This window comes from Colletotrichum navitas, assembly GCF_030913465.1.
Source record: "Colletotrichum navitas strain CBS 125086 chromosome Unknown LY79scaffold_42, whole genome shotgun sequence".
Classification (NCBI taxonomy): Eukaryota; Fungi; Ascomycota; class Sordariomycetes; order Glomerellales; family Glomerellaceae; genus Colletotrichum; species Colletotrichum navitas.
In genome coordinates, this window is record NW_026850588.1 from 179,307 (window position 1) to 194,243 (window position 14,937).

Sequence of the window (14,937 nt, forward strand, 5' to 3'; positions counted from 1 at the left end):
GCATGAAAAGAACGGCGTATTAGCCTCTCCTCCTATACTCTCTCTCAACCACCAACTCTGGTCAGAACCTGGGGCTGACTGTTGACCGGCAACATGATGCCGACGCGACTAAGATATCGTTTGATCTGATCACCGGGCAACATCGTGTGGCGGTTTTGAGAATTTCAAGCTCAAGGCCAAACGAAAGAAAGACCTAGGGGCCGGTGTCGGCAAAACCTCTGGATCAGTCAGTGGAAGAGATATCTCTTACCACACCATGTCGTCGAGCGGTGAGCGTGCTGAGACGATCTACACAGATCCGTGCCCACGGTGTACAGTAAGTGGCAGTGTACGTACGTACGTATGTAGACCTCTGACAGCCATCGTACCTATCCACCAATGTTTGCTTAGCTTTGCTTGTTACTTACAGGCGTACGATGTACATAAGCTACAGAAAATCAGATGCAGGCTATCCACGAATTGTCAAACCTAGCTTGAACTTCCAGGGAAGCTAAAGGAGCCCAAAAACCGCGGAAATCGGCCAGTCACGCCGGTATTATGGTAGGTACACTACTTAGTATGCCTCACCTTCATGCATCCTCCCCTCATTCCGCCGCTCCGCCCCAGGCCGCGACTCCGGAAAAGCCCACCCGCGTGGGTGCGCCGGGTGGTGCGTGTGGTGGCACAGCAAGAAGATACCGTGCCTCGAAGAACGACACTTTCAGGGTCACTCCAGGAAGAGAAGAAAGGTAAAAACGAAGGGGGGGGAAAAACAAGGGACGAGGACGTCAGACGCATTCGGATGCACCCTTTCTGGGCCCCTAGGACCGCCCGGCCCAGTACTTTACGTTCGATGCGACGAGCCGGGCAAAAGTCCCAAAAGTCCCCAAAGTCTCAAAAGTCCCATCATCATCATCATCACCACCAACACAGCAATCAAGTGGTCCGATTCGGCTTCTCGGTGCGGCCGGTGCGGGGGGCTGACATCTGAGCTGATCGAGAAGAGAGGGAGAGCAAGGAGAGAGGGACGGAGAGCCTGCAACCCTCGAACCCCTACCAGCCAGCCGCACCAGTTGCAGCGGTGCATGAGAGGTAGATGGGGGAACCATTCCGGGTACCGCCAACGCGGCCAAGAAAGGCACGCACGAACCTAGCCTGGAATCTCACGGCCCTATGGAGCCATGACAGACAACACAACACAACACTGTCCTCCCCCCTACGTCAGCACCCGTACTTCGTGCACACGGCGCGTCGTGCGTTGGGACCAAATTTGACCATGGCCGGCCCATGGGATGAGATGGGGTTCCGGGGAGGCTGAGTTGACGGGTGGCATGCAAGGCAAAAAGCCTTCGAGTCGTAGTCGGGGTGCTGCCCCCTCCCCTCCCTCCCCTATCCCCGTTCCTAATTGTCGCCCTCTGCTATCCAGCATTGTCCAAAGATGGGATCGCCGTGCTGTCAGGTACCGGAGGCCAGAAAACAAGCTCTTCCAAGAAACAGCGCGCCCGGATTCCGCCATGATCGTCCTTCGATGCGTTGTCTCCTCGCCAATGAGGTTGGAATAGAACTCGAAAACCGGCGACCGATTCCAACAACCAAACCAAGACACCTCAGGACGGACGTTGTCGCCGCCCGAATGGCGGATCCATCCGCATAGACACACCCACTACTCCGTACCCGACTTCCATTCAGCATCGAGGTCGCCCTCAGTTTTTCTTTTCCTTTTCTAAATCAGGCTGCGGCTGCATTCTCTGCCATGTCATCCCCCCGCTCTTCCTCGCGGCTCGCTCGCGGAACGAAATGCAAATTGTCAATAAGGTTTTCGGGAGCCGATGGCCGAACCAGCGGGTTGCGTCGAAAGGATTCCAGCTTCCGGGTTTCCCTGCATCGTCTGCTTATCCTCGTCTCGGCATATGTCGATTCACTGTCTCTTGTCTCTTCTGGTGTGTCTCCTTTAACATTATCCCCACCAGCCGCCCCCCTTGGCAATCAGTGAAGGGATGGACCCCGTCCTCGTCCCGCAGGCACGCCTAACGTTTTTGTCCATACCTCCGCGCTTTCGGTCAAGACAGGACTAGTTGGCCGACTGCGGTCGTTAGTTAATAGCTTACATCATGTGTTGCGTACCTGTACCTGTAGGTTTGAGAAGACGCATCTTCAGACGCCGTTACGGCACCGATTGCCCTGCCTCGACCGGGTCTTTTTCCTAACTGTCTTGTCCCCCTCACCTCAATTGTCGTCATACGCAGCGCTGGAACAATAAGGGTGGCGCCATCCGGCAGCCGAAGTGCGGCTACAGGGCGGCGCACGCCAGCCCAGAAGGGGCCATCGGATTGGCAAAACCCGACCACACCTCCGTGCGCCGTATCCCCGTCTCGCTGCGCGATCACCCACACCATCACAAGTGCTCTGCTCCTTCGTCCGTTCAACGTTTGCACCGTCTTGGATGTGCTGCTGTGCTGTTGTGGTAGTGTATGATATCGCGCAACACTGCAGTCCCCCATCTGCAACTATCCGGCGTACGAGCACGTAAAACTACCATGAACCACCCCTGCTTGGTGCAGGATCTCCAGGGGTAGGAGCAAACTCAGTATGGAGCGGCTGTCATTGTGTCCAGTCAGCTCTTTGAGCATAGACGCGTCTTTGGCGCACAAGTAAGCGTTTCTTGCCAGGGTCGGCGAGGTATGGATATCCGCCGTGTTCCTGACAAATTCTTCGTCCTTGAACCATATGAGTGATCAGACATGGGTCTTACAAGTATCCCAGGAAAATGAGGCTCAACCCCAGGTATAATTGCTCATTATGGAGCTGCAATCAGGTGAAGAGAATGATCCTTTTCTTTCCTTTGCTTTCGCTTCAACACTCGGAGTGGAGCCTGGCGGCATGCAGCATTGGCGTGAGCATTGTCTGTTTGCACATATAGTTGGCCACAGCCCGCGCAACGCCTCGGGACAGGTGGAATGTTTCCCTGATCTCGGCCCAGTCCCGCCATTGTGACGCCGCTAGTAGTTAGCCTCGGGAACGACGGATGAACATACGTTTGGGGTACCAAGGATTGGCTGGCGACGCCCACAAGCAGCCACTGCCAGTGGTGCATGGTCCTCGAGGAGAGTATCGGGTTTGACAGTGCTGGCGAGTGTCGGATGATTGGAAGGTACGAAAGCTTCGTGTAAGGTAATGTATCACGGGGGAGATGCATTACCAGCTTGTGGCACGGGGGTTTGCGACGACTGAGTTGGAATCGCAGAACACCCTGACGAAGCAAGGCTGGAAAAGTGCAATTCTCCAGCTCTCCGCGTGGGAGAAAGAGCGAAAGTGGTTGACGGTGCGTTTCTCTTTCTCGCAACGGGAGGGTAGGTGAAGTGAGACGACGTACGGAAATACATGGTAGGTGATGGGATGACATCAAGTCATGAACCCCCGGTAGGTAGCATGCTGGTAGCAGTGTACCAAGTACAAGTACGCAATGCATATTCCAAAGTCAGATTAGGTAATATGGAGATGGGGATAGGGATAGGGATAGGGATGGAATATCTGTCCGGGTTCTCAAAATCGCATCTCAGCTCAGATGAGGTCGCGAATGATTACGTCAGCTTTGCGAAGGAACAGTCAGGTCGAATGGCTGAAAGGCTCCACTCCTCCAGCCCTCAGTACGCACAAGTACTTGGTACCAGTACTGGCCAGGAAGAGCTAGCTTGCCAGCCGGATGGGTTGATGCCAGCGGGCAAACAGTCACGTGGACCACAGGCACAATGGCACACTGCAGCCTCGAAAACTGGTTGACGGGGGTCATACACCACTACCTAAGGCAAGTAGGTATTACCTAGCTAGGTAAGTGTCGAGATACGGATGCGTACCCATGGATTTGGCGAGTGCGGTACACCAACCTGTCGACTGGCGTGTGTGTGTTGGGGACTTGTTGGCGTGGTGTGCCTGTCCTTTTCTCATGGTCATATACCCCTCTCACACAACTGCGCCAGTGAGTGACTTTTTTCCCATTCTCAATCCGACGCCCATTCACCTACCTAGGTAGGTACTTTACCTACCTACCTTACCTGGGTATTGCTAGGTGTTACCTCTATATACCTAATCATCATCTCCATCGTCCACCTGATCTTCAACAACGAGCCAACATTGGACCTGGGATGGATGGCTGACGACTTGGTTTGTTTGTTTCCCTTGGTCCCTCGCTGGAATGAAGTTGGACCAGCCAGAAGGGTCAGAAAACCCTCCAACCAACAGTCTCCGATATCAGCCAACCCGCATCATCGTCGTCGTTGCCAAAACCACTAACTAGCCTTGCGACTTGCCTTGTCTATTGTTCCCACCCACGACATCTAGATATCTTCTTGCCAATCCATATTTACTGGAGTAAATACCGCTGGTTGCCAGTGATGTCCTATCTTCATTTGTCCTGTGCCGTGCTGTGCTGTGCTGTGCTGAATGTCCCTCCCTCCGGTGTGCGATGCCTGCCACATACCTACAGGGAGTTATAGGTACTTGGGTACGCTACCGCACTATTACAGTACCCTGCTGCTGTCCCTTGGCAGATGAGTGTGTGGCTGAACCCAGCCCCATCTCGAATAATATTCGCCTCCACCAGTGAGTGAGTCCTGCCTCATCACCACCACCACCACCACCACCACCTACCTTTGTAGCCTGCCCTGCGCGCTGTACCCCGATTCCGCCTGCCATTTTCGCGAGCCGCTACCTTTACCCACAAACGCCCTGCCGCCCAACCCAACCAACTTCTCACCAAGAGGGGCGAAACGTCTCGTTTCGATTTTACTCACCCATCTCGACATAGCTTTACTTTGCATCTCATTCAATCGCCCCAGGCCCGACCGATCGCGAGCCCGCCCGCCGAGCCCCCGACCTCGACGACTCTTACTCTCCCTCTCAACAACAACCCCTCCCCTCCGACCAGACCCGTCCCTCCCTCCCTCTCCCTTCCTCTCTCTTTCCCTCTCTCTCTCTCTCTCCCTCTCTATGACATCCACGTTTGTTGCTTGGTAGCATAGATTCGACATGCCGGCCAACCACCGCCAGCCGGCATCACAGACGCCTGCGTCTCCCAATACCAAGGCCACGGCTCGCTACACGAACAAAGATGGCTCCAAGATCATTACTGTGCCCAAGGGCCCCCCCTCCACCGAACCCTCGCAGCCTTCCACCCCGACCTTGTCGGCAAGGCCTCCGAGTGTTCAGACCGCAGCCACCAATGGCGCCGACTCCTCCGTCCCTACCGTCAATCGCAAGAAGCAGAAGCGTCGCGCAAAGGCTGCCGCCAAGGCTGCTGCTGAGCAGGCCGTCGCCCAAAACCCCAATGGCCGCTCAAGTCCCGCATCTGGAACACCTGGCGCACCCGCCTCCAAACCTCAGCTTGCTCAGGATGACGACGACCAGGATTCCAGCGACGACGACGCCGACGAACACCACGACCCCGACGGCCACTCACGTGTAAACGGCGTCGCCTCGGCCAAATCGTCCAAAAAGTCAAAGAAGAAGAAGAAGAAGAACGCAAAGAACCAACACCTTGCCGAACCCCACTTTGACAACGTCCCGTCGCACTCCCACTCGCCATTGACGCCCCGTGGGCCTGGAATTTCCAAGGATAAGATCTGGAACACCAGCTCGCAGGAGGAGAGGGAGCGCATCAAGGAATTTTGGCTTGGCCTGGGCGAGGACGAGCGCAAATCGCTGGTCAAGGTCGAAAAGGACGCCGTCCTGAAGAAGATGAAGGAGCAGCAGAAGCACACGTGCAGCTGCACCGTCTGCGGCCGGAAGCGCACCGCCATCGAGGAGGAGCTGGAAGGCCTTTACGATGCCTACTACGAGGAGCTCGAGACGTTTGCCAATAATGGGGAGGGCCCCCATATCCTCCCGCCTCACCGCGAATTCCCCCTGCGACCCTCGCGCCTGCCGGCAACATACTCGGGGCAACCGCCGTCGCGTGGTCGCATAGTGGAACATGTCGGCGACGATGACGAGGACGAGGACCCCGAAGAAGAGTACAGCGACGAAGAGGACGAGCTCGAGGACGAGGAGGAAGAGGAAGACGACGATGAGTACAGCGAAGAAGACGAACCGCCAGAGGATGCTCACCCTCACGATCGAGATGTGGCCGACTTCTTGACGTTTGGTAACAGCCTGCAAGTCAAGGGTATGCAGCTTCTGGACTCTCTACTCTGCAGATATGGTAACATGGACTTAGGCGGCATACTCACCGTTGCGGATGACCTCCTCAAGAACGACGGCAAGCGCTTCATCGAAATGATGGAGCAGCTCGCCGAGCGCCGCATGGCACGCGAGGAGGACGCCAAGGAGCACTTTTCCCGCGCCTACGGTCATCCCGCCAACGGCTCTTACTCGAATCATAACCATCCTCCTCCCGAAGACGACTACGACGACGAGGACGAGGAGGAGGATGAGGACTATGATGACAGTCAAGAAGAGGAATACGAGGATGAAGAAGTGAGCTCCTCTCAATACACATATGACCATAAACACTCGAGTACTGAGCATTACTGTTGTCATCATCAGGACACGATGACCGAGGAACAGCGCATGGAAGAGGGTCGTCGCATGTTCCAGATATTCGCCGCTCGCATGTTCGAGCAGCGCGTCCTGACAGCCTACCGGGACATGGTCGCCAAGCAACGCCAACAACAGCTCATCGAGGAGCTCGAGGAGGAGAACCGACAAGACGCCCAGCGGAAAGCAAAGAAGGCCAAGGAGAACCAGAAACGCAAGGACAAGGCTGCGCTGAAGAAACAGCAGCAGGCCGAGGAGAAAGCGCGCAAGGAGGCTGAAAAGGCGGCCGAAGAAGCCGCCCGACTCGAGGAACAGCGAAGAAAGGCCGAAGAGCAGCGACTGCGAGCCGAGGAGAAGCGCCGCAAGAAGGAGGAGCAGAAGCGTCTCGAGGAGGAAGAACGCCTCCGGAAAGAGGCGGAGCGGCAAAAGCGTCTCCAGGAACAGCAAGAGAAGCGCGCGGAGCAGGAGCGTAAGGCGCGAGAAGCCCGAGAAAAGGCGCAGAAGCTGAAGGAGGAGGCTCGATTACGCGAGAAGGAGAACCGAGAGCAGAAGGAAAAAGAGATGCGGGAGCGGAAAGAGAAGCAAGACCAGGCCAAGCGCGACAAGGAGGCTAAGGCCAAGGCCGAACGGGAAGCCAAAGCCGACAAGGAGAGCAGCGAGCGGCTCAAGCAGGAAGAGAAGGCGGCGCAAAAGGCCGCCACGATCGCCGCCGCCCCCATCCCCATCCCCAACTCGGGTCGACGTCCGTCGCAACACCCGGTGCCGATCCCGACGCACACTTCCAACCCAGCATCATACGCATCTCCAAAGATACCCGTTGCGACGCCGGCTTTGCCCAAGGCTCCAACACCGATCCGCCCCAAACATGCGTCCCAACCCCTGGAAACCAGCTTGCCGGGATCTCAAGCTTCGCAGTCTGGCTCCACTGCCAGCCAGAACCCGTCACCACATCCCGCCACACCCGGCCACACGAGCCCGGCGCCGATTGGATCTCGGAAGACCAGCGTGGCGACCACGAGCTCGCTACCGCATCCTCACTCCGTATCGCCGTCGAGTATCAAGGGACCCATGCAGGCGGGTCCGTTCGGCATGCCCATGAGCATGCCCCCTCCCGGCTTCGGAGGGCCGCCACCTCCAGGGCTAGCGAATCGCATTCACGATCCCATCTTCGGCCCGCCCGGTATTCCTGGCTTCGGCCGACCGCCGCCGCCACCTGGAATGATGCCCTGTCCGCCGGGGCTTAATGGGCCCGCGGGACGCGGCTTCATGCCGCACCCGCCTCCCGGATTCGGACAGCCCATGGGCGGCGACCCGATGCACAACATGGCGCCAGGGCCCGCGACACACTCGAGGCAGGCCTCTGGGAGCTTCGATCCGGCTTCATCGCCGGCGCCGGCACAGCCCATTGGAAGACCAGCACCCATCGGACGGCCCGGCAGCGTGGTGCATGGACAGCGCAACGATCAGCCAGACGACTTCGCCAACCAGCATCTCGGTAGCAGCGCTCTGCTGGACGACGCCGAGGACCCGGTCAATGCGGCTATGAACGCGGCTAGGCATCGCAGCCAGGTTCCGCGACCGGCGTTTCCGACCATCCCGTTCGTCGGAGGCATGGACAACGGATTCCACAACATGCACAACAATGTGTGGGGACCGTCACCGATGGGCTTCGTCCCCCCTCCTGGGCTGGGCAATCCCACTTGGGGCGGTCCGATGATCCCGCCGATGCCGCCACTCGGTCAGATCCGCACGGCCGGAAACCCTCGTTCGGTCACGGTCCGCCTGATGCTATGCCGCGCCTGCAAGGAGCTGCAGAACCGCAACGCCGACACCTCCGACTCGTTTGTTGACTTGGCGGCAATCAAGGCCGAGGTGGATCAACTCAGCGGAACGGAGGTCATATCGGAAGAAGATCTGTTGGAGCTAGCCGAAACGGAAGGCAACCCCCAAAACGGCGGAGGCACCTTTGAGATTCGACGAAACGCAAACGGTCCCGGCCAGCACTCAGTTCGGTGGGTGCCCGAATTCAACGACATGACACACCCTCATCACAGAGCGGTCGGCGCTCCAGGCGAGATCGGGAGCCCCATCACCGGCAGTGGCACGGCGGCATTCTTGGCTAGGGGGCAGTAGGCCCGTCCATCTAGCGAAGGATCGGGGTCTGCGTCTTCAACCGATAGCCTCGGCACGTCGTCGGACAGGCTCTCTCGAGGAATGTTTCACGCCATGCAGACGGGCCGCATCAACAGGGTCACCAGGAGTGTGGGTTACGTTGGCGCAGAAAGGAAGAACCAGGCCAAGAGAACATGTTGATTCCGTGGGAGGAGGACGTGGTTCTGGTGGGAGAGTTGATGTGGGAACTTTCTTTGAATCTCAGTAATCGAGCCGCCTCGGGCTTTTCTTTTGCCCGGATACCTGCCACGCGCAGAGGGGCCAGCCGTTCCAGCCAGCCTCCATGGCGAAGCGATGCACCAGCGTTAGCCAATAGACTACCTGTGTTCTTTGTGCACGAAGTTTTTCTTGCTGATGGTTTGGTGCGCCACCTTTACAACCCAGCATCTGATGGACATTTCTTCGCAAAGCAAGTGGATATCGAGTAAACAAAACGTCACCACGATAAGACGAACTGGAAACAGGCCATGCACGCACAACCCAGACGTCCCCGCCGCCCACTTTTGCTCCCACCCCCGATCTAGGTTACTTATAAGCTTGCTCACTTGCACAAACAGAAAAAGGAAGAAAAAGAGGGGGGGGGGGGGACGGAAAACATGAAACGGAGGACGGGAAGTAGCCAGGGCCCGGGCCGAACGAGACAGGCTTCCCGGAAGGGGGAACAGGAGCCATCAACCCCCTCTAAACGATTCCCAAGAAGCCGGTTTACCCCGGCTAGCTTGCTCAGTAATTATACCTCAGTAATTATACCGCGAGAGACCCTTGGTCCAGAGGTCGTCGCGTGATTTTCAACCCGTAAAGGTACGTCGGCGGCATATAAGCGAAAGCGGGAGAAGGAGGTTAATGGTCGCGATGGATCGTCTCAATATACGAGATAGCCGCGTCGGGCCCAATTCCTTCTTTTTCCTTTTTTTTTTTCGTTGGGCCAGTTTCTTTTTCTTTTGCCCATTTCGCTTTTTTTTTTCCTGGACTTCCTCTCTCTCTCTCTCTCTCTTTCGCAGGGGGCGGCCAGGGATGACCGAGACAAAAGAGAGGCCCAGGTTAGCCCTACGCCCTTTTGTCGGAAGCCGGGCCTCTGTCTCGTCCTCCCTTTGTTTCGTTCACAGACGACAAGGGAGAGAGATGGTCTATCTTCGCTTGACCAAGCTTTGGACCTCGGAGCCTACGACCACTACGAAGGATGGCTGCTGTGGACGTGGGCAAACGCCCTCGTGATGAGCAGACCTCACGGATATGCCCTCCCTTTTTTTCTATTTTCCCCATCAGCGAACACAGAGATAACATCACGACTATTTTTCAAAAAGTAAAACTCCAATTTCTATTGTCTATGTGGTATTTCTAGCCACCCCAGGTCGTCAAAGGTCATATGCGTGTGTGTATATGTGTGTGTATGTATGTGTGTGTGTGTGTGTGTGTGAACCGGATCCCTTACAGCATATAGCCAGTAGGCCCGGCACCTCGAACAAAAAAAAAACCCTCCCACCCCAAAATGTACCGTTTTTATACAGCTACCTCGTTCCACCCATCAGGTATCGTAAGTCTATTGGCTGTTTTGAGAAAAACAAAGAAAAGGGTAAATAAACAGTAACAGAAACAGGAGAAAGAAACCGCGTCTGTGAGACGGCTGCGCCGCTACAGTGTCGTGCAAGCATTAGGTACTACAGGCGAGAAGAATAGTAATAAGAATAGAAACATGTGGTTTCATATGGACAATTGGAAAACCCCAAAGGGCCGGCGTCGTGGTTTTCCCAGATATAGACGGCGGGGAATGGGGGAGAGAGATAAGAGAGGAAGAGAGAGAGAAGGGAGGGGGGGCTTAGATCCAAGCGGGGTGGACGCGCGCCTTGTTCTCAACCGGCGGCGACGACCGGGACAAGCGCTTGAGGCGGTGAGTCCAGGAGACGGGCCGCTTTGAGGAGGTCTGGGGGAGCTGGAGGAGGGCCCCAAAGGCCTCGCGGTCGTCCGCCGCCACCCGCTGCTGCGGGCGCGGCGCCAAGCCGCCCAGCGACTGGACGTCGTCCCAAGGTGTGATGGAATCCGGCGACCCGGCGGCGCCACCACCGCCATCGGCGTAGAAGACGGCGTCGTCGAACAGTTCATCGTTACGGGGGCCGAGGACGACGTCGGTGGACCAGGGGTCATGCTCGGGTAGGGCGAGAGGCGTGCCGGGGTGGGGGTAGGCGAGGGAGTCGGGCTCGTCGGGGACGGAGCGGGGCGGCGGGTGCGAGACTGTGGCGAGGGTGGTGTGGAGGACGGACCGGTGCTGGCCGAAGGAGCCGCGGTGCAGCTCGTTGTGGCCGCCGACGGTGAGCGGACAGTGATGGCGGAGCGGGCGGGTTGCGGGGCCGGGGAACACGGGGGGCGGCGGGTGCTCGGGGGACGAGAAGGAGGACTGGCCGAGGGTCCAGGCGGCGTGGAGCACGCGGGGCACGTCGGCGAGGTGCCGGCACTCGAGGAGCTTCTTGAGGTCGCCCGACGACCGCGGCTGCCACCGCAGCTGGTTGCGCGCCGTCTTGTCCCAGAGGGTGTGCTTCCACTCGTCCTTGAGGGCGCGCTGGCGCAGGAGGTTCTGTATCTGGTGGTAATAGGCCCACTCGGCCGACGGGGAGGCGCCGCCGCTGCCGCCGCTGGTGCTGCGGGTGTCGAAGTGGCCGGCGAGGTGGTCAAAGTACCTGTCGGCGGCGGCGGATGCGCCGCTGTCGTCCGCAGCCTCGAAGACTTCCTTGCACCCGAGGAAGCCGCAGGCGAAGACGACCTGGGCGCAGAGCTCGACCCTGACGCGGTCGGGCGGCGGGTGGACAATGCCGTGGTCGATCTTGTAGTGGGTTACGAAAGCCTTTTCGAAGTCGAGGACCATGCGGCACCCGCGCTGCGGGCAGGCCCAGACGCAGTCGGTGTTGTGGAAGTTCTGGAGGTGCTTCTTGAAGTCGCTCTTGCGGCCAAAGCCGACGCGGACGTCGTAGACGGCGCACAAGGGGCACTCGATAGGCTTGCGGCGGGAAGGGGACCGGACGGCGGCCGCGGCCGTCTTGTCGCGGGCCGGGGTGGAGAGGTGCTCGCTGATGTGGCGGTCCTCCCACTCGGTGCCGGAGAGGGAGGGCGTCGCCGACGGCGAGAAGAGGAAGGGGATGTCGTTGTCGCCGTCGCCTTGCCAGGCGTCCTGGGACTGCTGCTTCTGTTGCTGTCCGCCGTCGAAACTGCCGGCCAGGGAGGCGACGTCCGAACCGCAGAGGGAGGCGTCCGAGTTGCTCCAAGGGCCGGAGCTCGTCAGGGACGGCGCGCTCTGGTTGCTGCCGAAAGTCGATGTGGAGAAGGTCGAATCCCGCTCGGGGGTGTCTCGATATTGCTGTTGCATTTGCTGTTGCTGCTGCTGATGCTGCTGGTGGTGGTGATGGTGGTGGTGGTGGTGGTGTTGGGGCGGCGGCCGAAGCGCCGTGTGGTTACTGTTGTTGTTGCCGCCAAGATGACGGAGAGTGTTCTCCACGCTCCCCGACCCGTACCGTCCGGCGAGCTCGCGGAGGACCCGCATGTCTTCCGGGGACATGGCCGATTGTTCCGGGGTTGGGTACATAGTTTGAGCGTTCAGTCGCTCCGGGACTGGGTGCCTGACGTGTCTACGGTCTCATAGGCGTCTATCCGTCGAGCCTCCGAAGGGTAGGTTGTGGGTGTGTGTGAGAAGCTGTGAGAAGCTCGAAGAGTAAGAGTGGGCGAATAGGCAGCGAGCGATGGCCGACGTGTCCGAGTATCACCAGAGTGAGTGAGAGAAAGGCCGGTCGTCATGTAGCGAAAGGAAAGGCTCGAGGCGACACAAACTGCCAAGGCGAGAAACAACAGAACGGGTGCGTTTAGGGGATCCAATTAACAAGCCGGAAGAGGGGGGGAAACGTTCGGATCTTAAGCACGGAAGAGGAGCAGCGGATTCGACATTTTGTAGTGTCGGCCAAGAGACAACGTCAAAGGCCGCCCCAATGGCAGAAGAGACGCCAACGTCGTGTAGGGCACAGGCACCAATGGTGAACCGGGCGGAAGGGGCATTAGCAGCAGCAACGACGACGGCGACGCTACCGTGGATGTGGCCACTAGTTTCGACGCTGTCCGTCGCGGTGGTCACATCTCTCTGGACTCGCGCGTGTCCGGGCTGTGTGTGCGTGCGAGAGAGACGTGACTGACGCCTCCTCATTCGCATTAGCGCGGGCGCCGGGCTGAGGACTCAGGCCGCAATCTCGGGGCGAGGGTGAGGATGGTACGCGTTGTGCCTGGGGAGGGAGGGCTGCGGGGGAACGTCGAATCCCCAGATGGAGGGTCCCCAGATGTAGGGTCCGCCGCGGAGGCTAGAAGTGTCATTGACGGTTGGTTCTCGAACATCTTGTCGAATCAACATCTCAGGCTCACGGATCTGAAGGGCATTCCTCATGGGAGGGTAATCTCCGAACGGGCGAATGGCTGCTGGGTAACATCTCTCGTCAGCCCTCTCCCCCCCCCCCCCAACGAAGTCTTCCAGAAGCACACGGATCGCCTTAGTTGACGTTGGCTGAACACACGCTAGACGGAAGGCTAACAACCAATCGGCGTGGGCGCAAGGTGAAATGGAAGATTGCCCACCTGCACTGGAACTCAACCCCCTCCCCCCAAACTTGCACCGGGGGTGTCAGAGGAATCTCCTCGACGAACCAGGGAGTCAGGCACGGCAGCACTCCTCCGTCTCAACATGTCCGGATGACAGGTGCGTATTGTAAAAAGGGGGGAGGGGGAGACAGCCCGGTGGAGGCTATGTCTCTCAAGCTGACGTTCGCTCCAGCTGAAATGCCAAGCTGGGGAAAGCCAAGATCACTAGTCGGCTTCTAGAAGGGCGCTAGAACAAAGGATTGCGTGGCTCAACAAGGGGACACGCGAGTGACGACGGTGGTGACGACGGTGATGGGGGGTTGGTCGGCTTCTCGGATAGCGTCTATAGTCTGATGGGTTTTCCGTACAGACAGGCAGGCAGACAGACACACACTGGTCGCGATGAACCCGCCGTTGCCTCCGTTTCCGATAGTTGCCCGTGGGTCGGGGGCCGTCGACTCGACCAGGAGAACGGGTCTCGCCTGGCCCGCAGCTTGGGTCCGTCGCACGAGGAGAGAGGAACCGACGGGTGGCAACCGCTTATCATTTCCCCTTTCTCATCATCTTGTTCCATGGTCTCGTGGCAGTCTTTGTCTGCTCGCTTTGTTCTTGTGGTCGTAAGGAAGACACGCCAAGGCCCCGGTTTCTTTGTCGAGTCTCGCGTGGACGCGAATGGGCATCCGGGAGCCGTGTCTCTTATTGTTCTTTTATCGACGGTGCTGTCGCGTGCCCTTAGGAATTGTGTCATGGCGTCTCTCGCGAGAGACGGAGAGGCTTTCACGTGGGGCCGTTGAAGAGCAATCTCCTCCTCAGCCTCGGACTGCTACTACTGATGTAATAGTGCGCGTCGAAGTTTGGCTGAGTTGGTGAGTCGTTGAGTGCATATAACGAGGGCGAGGCCTTGACACAATCAGCCAAATATTAAGCCTCCTAGTTCCTATTGTAGGAAGCTTACCAGAGAGAGAGGAAGAGGACTGCACGATACATGGCGTCTCATAGCCCGTCCAATCCCATGTCTTGGCTGTTGGCGAGCAGGCTAGGTGAGATGAGGTAAACAAGATAAAAGAAAAGACGAGACGGTCTGTTCCATCCAAAATAAAGAGTCAGAGAAGCCTGCCTATCTCCTGGGCTCCGAAGCTTCTCTGGGCAAACCAACACTCGCTTTAGCCACCTCATCAGATCACAGCCTCGTCTCTTTACCCTCCTCTATCCCTGGAACCCATATACCCCTTCTTCCAGTCTCACATCGGTTCCTTTTCACTGCCTTGCTTCCTGAAAAGCACATCAGGAATGCCGTCCCTCCAGAGTTGCGAGTCGTCCGTTCATCCCCACAACATCGCCCCTCTCAGATCCTTGAGCGTACCCTGTTTATTGCCCGGATCCCTCCACCCATCCATCCCAGCAGCCTGGGACCGCCAAGCCCCCCCCACCCCTTCCTCCCCTCCCCCACTGAGGGAGCACGATTCGTGGTAGTGGCGGACCGAAGAGGCGGGGGTTAGCGGTGTTATCCTCCCATATACTTCAAGTCCGCCTCTCTGCCCTACAGACATTTAGCTCCACGCCAGCCGTATCCCTGGGATGATGCCCCGGGAGCAACCAAAAAAAGCCGAGGAAGGGAAGAGAAATGAAAAGAAAAAAAACTCTTCCCTC

General features: G+C 58.0%; 3 protein-coding genes across 3 annotated transcripts; 1 reads left to right on the forward strand and 2 right to left on the reverse strand.

Annotated features, from left to right (window-relative positions):
* Window positions 1-1,730: 1,730 nt before the first annotated feature.
* LY79DRAFT_263249 (uncharacterized protein) lies at window positions 1,731-2,733 on the reverse strand. Its single transcript, XM_060551958.1, has 3 exons — window positions 2,732-2,733; window positions 2,110-2,577; window positions 1,731-2,062 (listed from the first exon to the last, which is right to left on the reverse strand). Exons 2-3 carry the CDS (start codon window positions 2,478-2,480, stop codon window positions 1,966-1,968), a joined length of 468 nt encoding a protein of 155 aa, XP_060412697.1. The 5' UTR covers window positions 2,481-2,577; window positions 2,732-2,733; the 3' UTR covers window positions 1,731-1,965.
* A 1,859-nt stretch (window positions 2,734-4,592) lies between these two features.
* On the forward strand, window positions 4,593-8,821 carry LY79DRAFT_263071 (salt tolerance down-regulator-domain-containing protein). Its single transcript, XM_060551957.1, has one exon. It carries the CDS (start codon window positions 5,005-5,007, stop codon window positions 8,641-8,643), a length of 3,639 nt encoding a protein of 1,212 aa, XP_060412698.1. The 5' UTR covers window positions 4,593-5,004; the 3' UTR covers window positions 8,644-8,821.
* Window positions 8,822-10,498: 1,677 nt separating this feature from the next.
* On the reverse strand, window positions 10,499-12,253 carry LY79DRAFT_580906 (uncharacterized protein; the record flags this gene model as incomplete). The annotated part of the gene is made up of 1 exon (XM_060560151.1): window positions 10,499-12,253. One exon carries the CDS (start codon window positions 12,251-12,253, stop codon window positions 10,499-10,501), a length of 1,755 nt encoding a protein of 584 aa, XP_060412699.1.
* Window positions 12,254-14,937: the final 2,684 nt, after the last annotated feature.

Bases quoted from the DNA above. Each gene is read 5' to 3' on its own strand.
- LY79DRAFT_263249 (XM_060551958.1), bottom strand. From the start codon at position 2,480: ATGGGGGACTGCAGTGTTGCGCGATATCATACACTACCACAACAGCAC. The intron at 2,063-2,109 runs GTACAGGTACGC...TAACGACCGCAG, and splicing joins GCGTCTTCTCAAACCTACAG to TCGGCCAACTAGTCCTGTCT.
- LY79DRAFT_263071 (XM_060551957.1), top strand. From the start codon at position 5,005: ATGCCGGCCAACCACCGCCAGCCGGCATCACAGACGCCTGCGTCTCCC.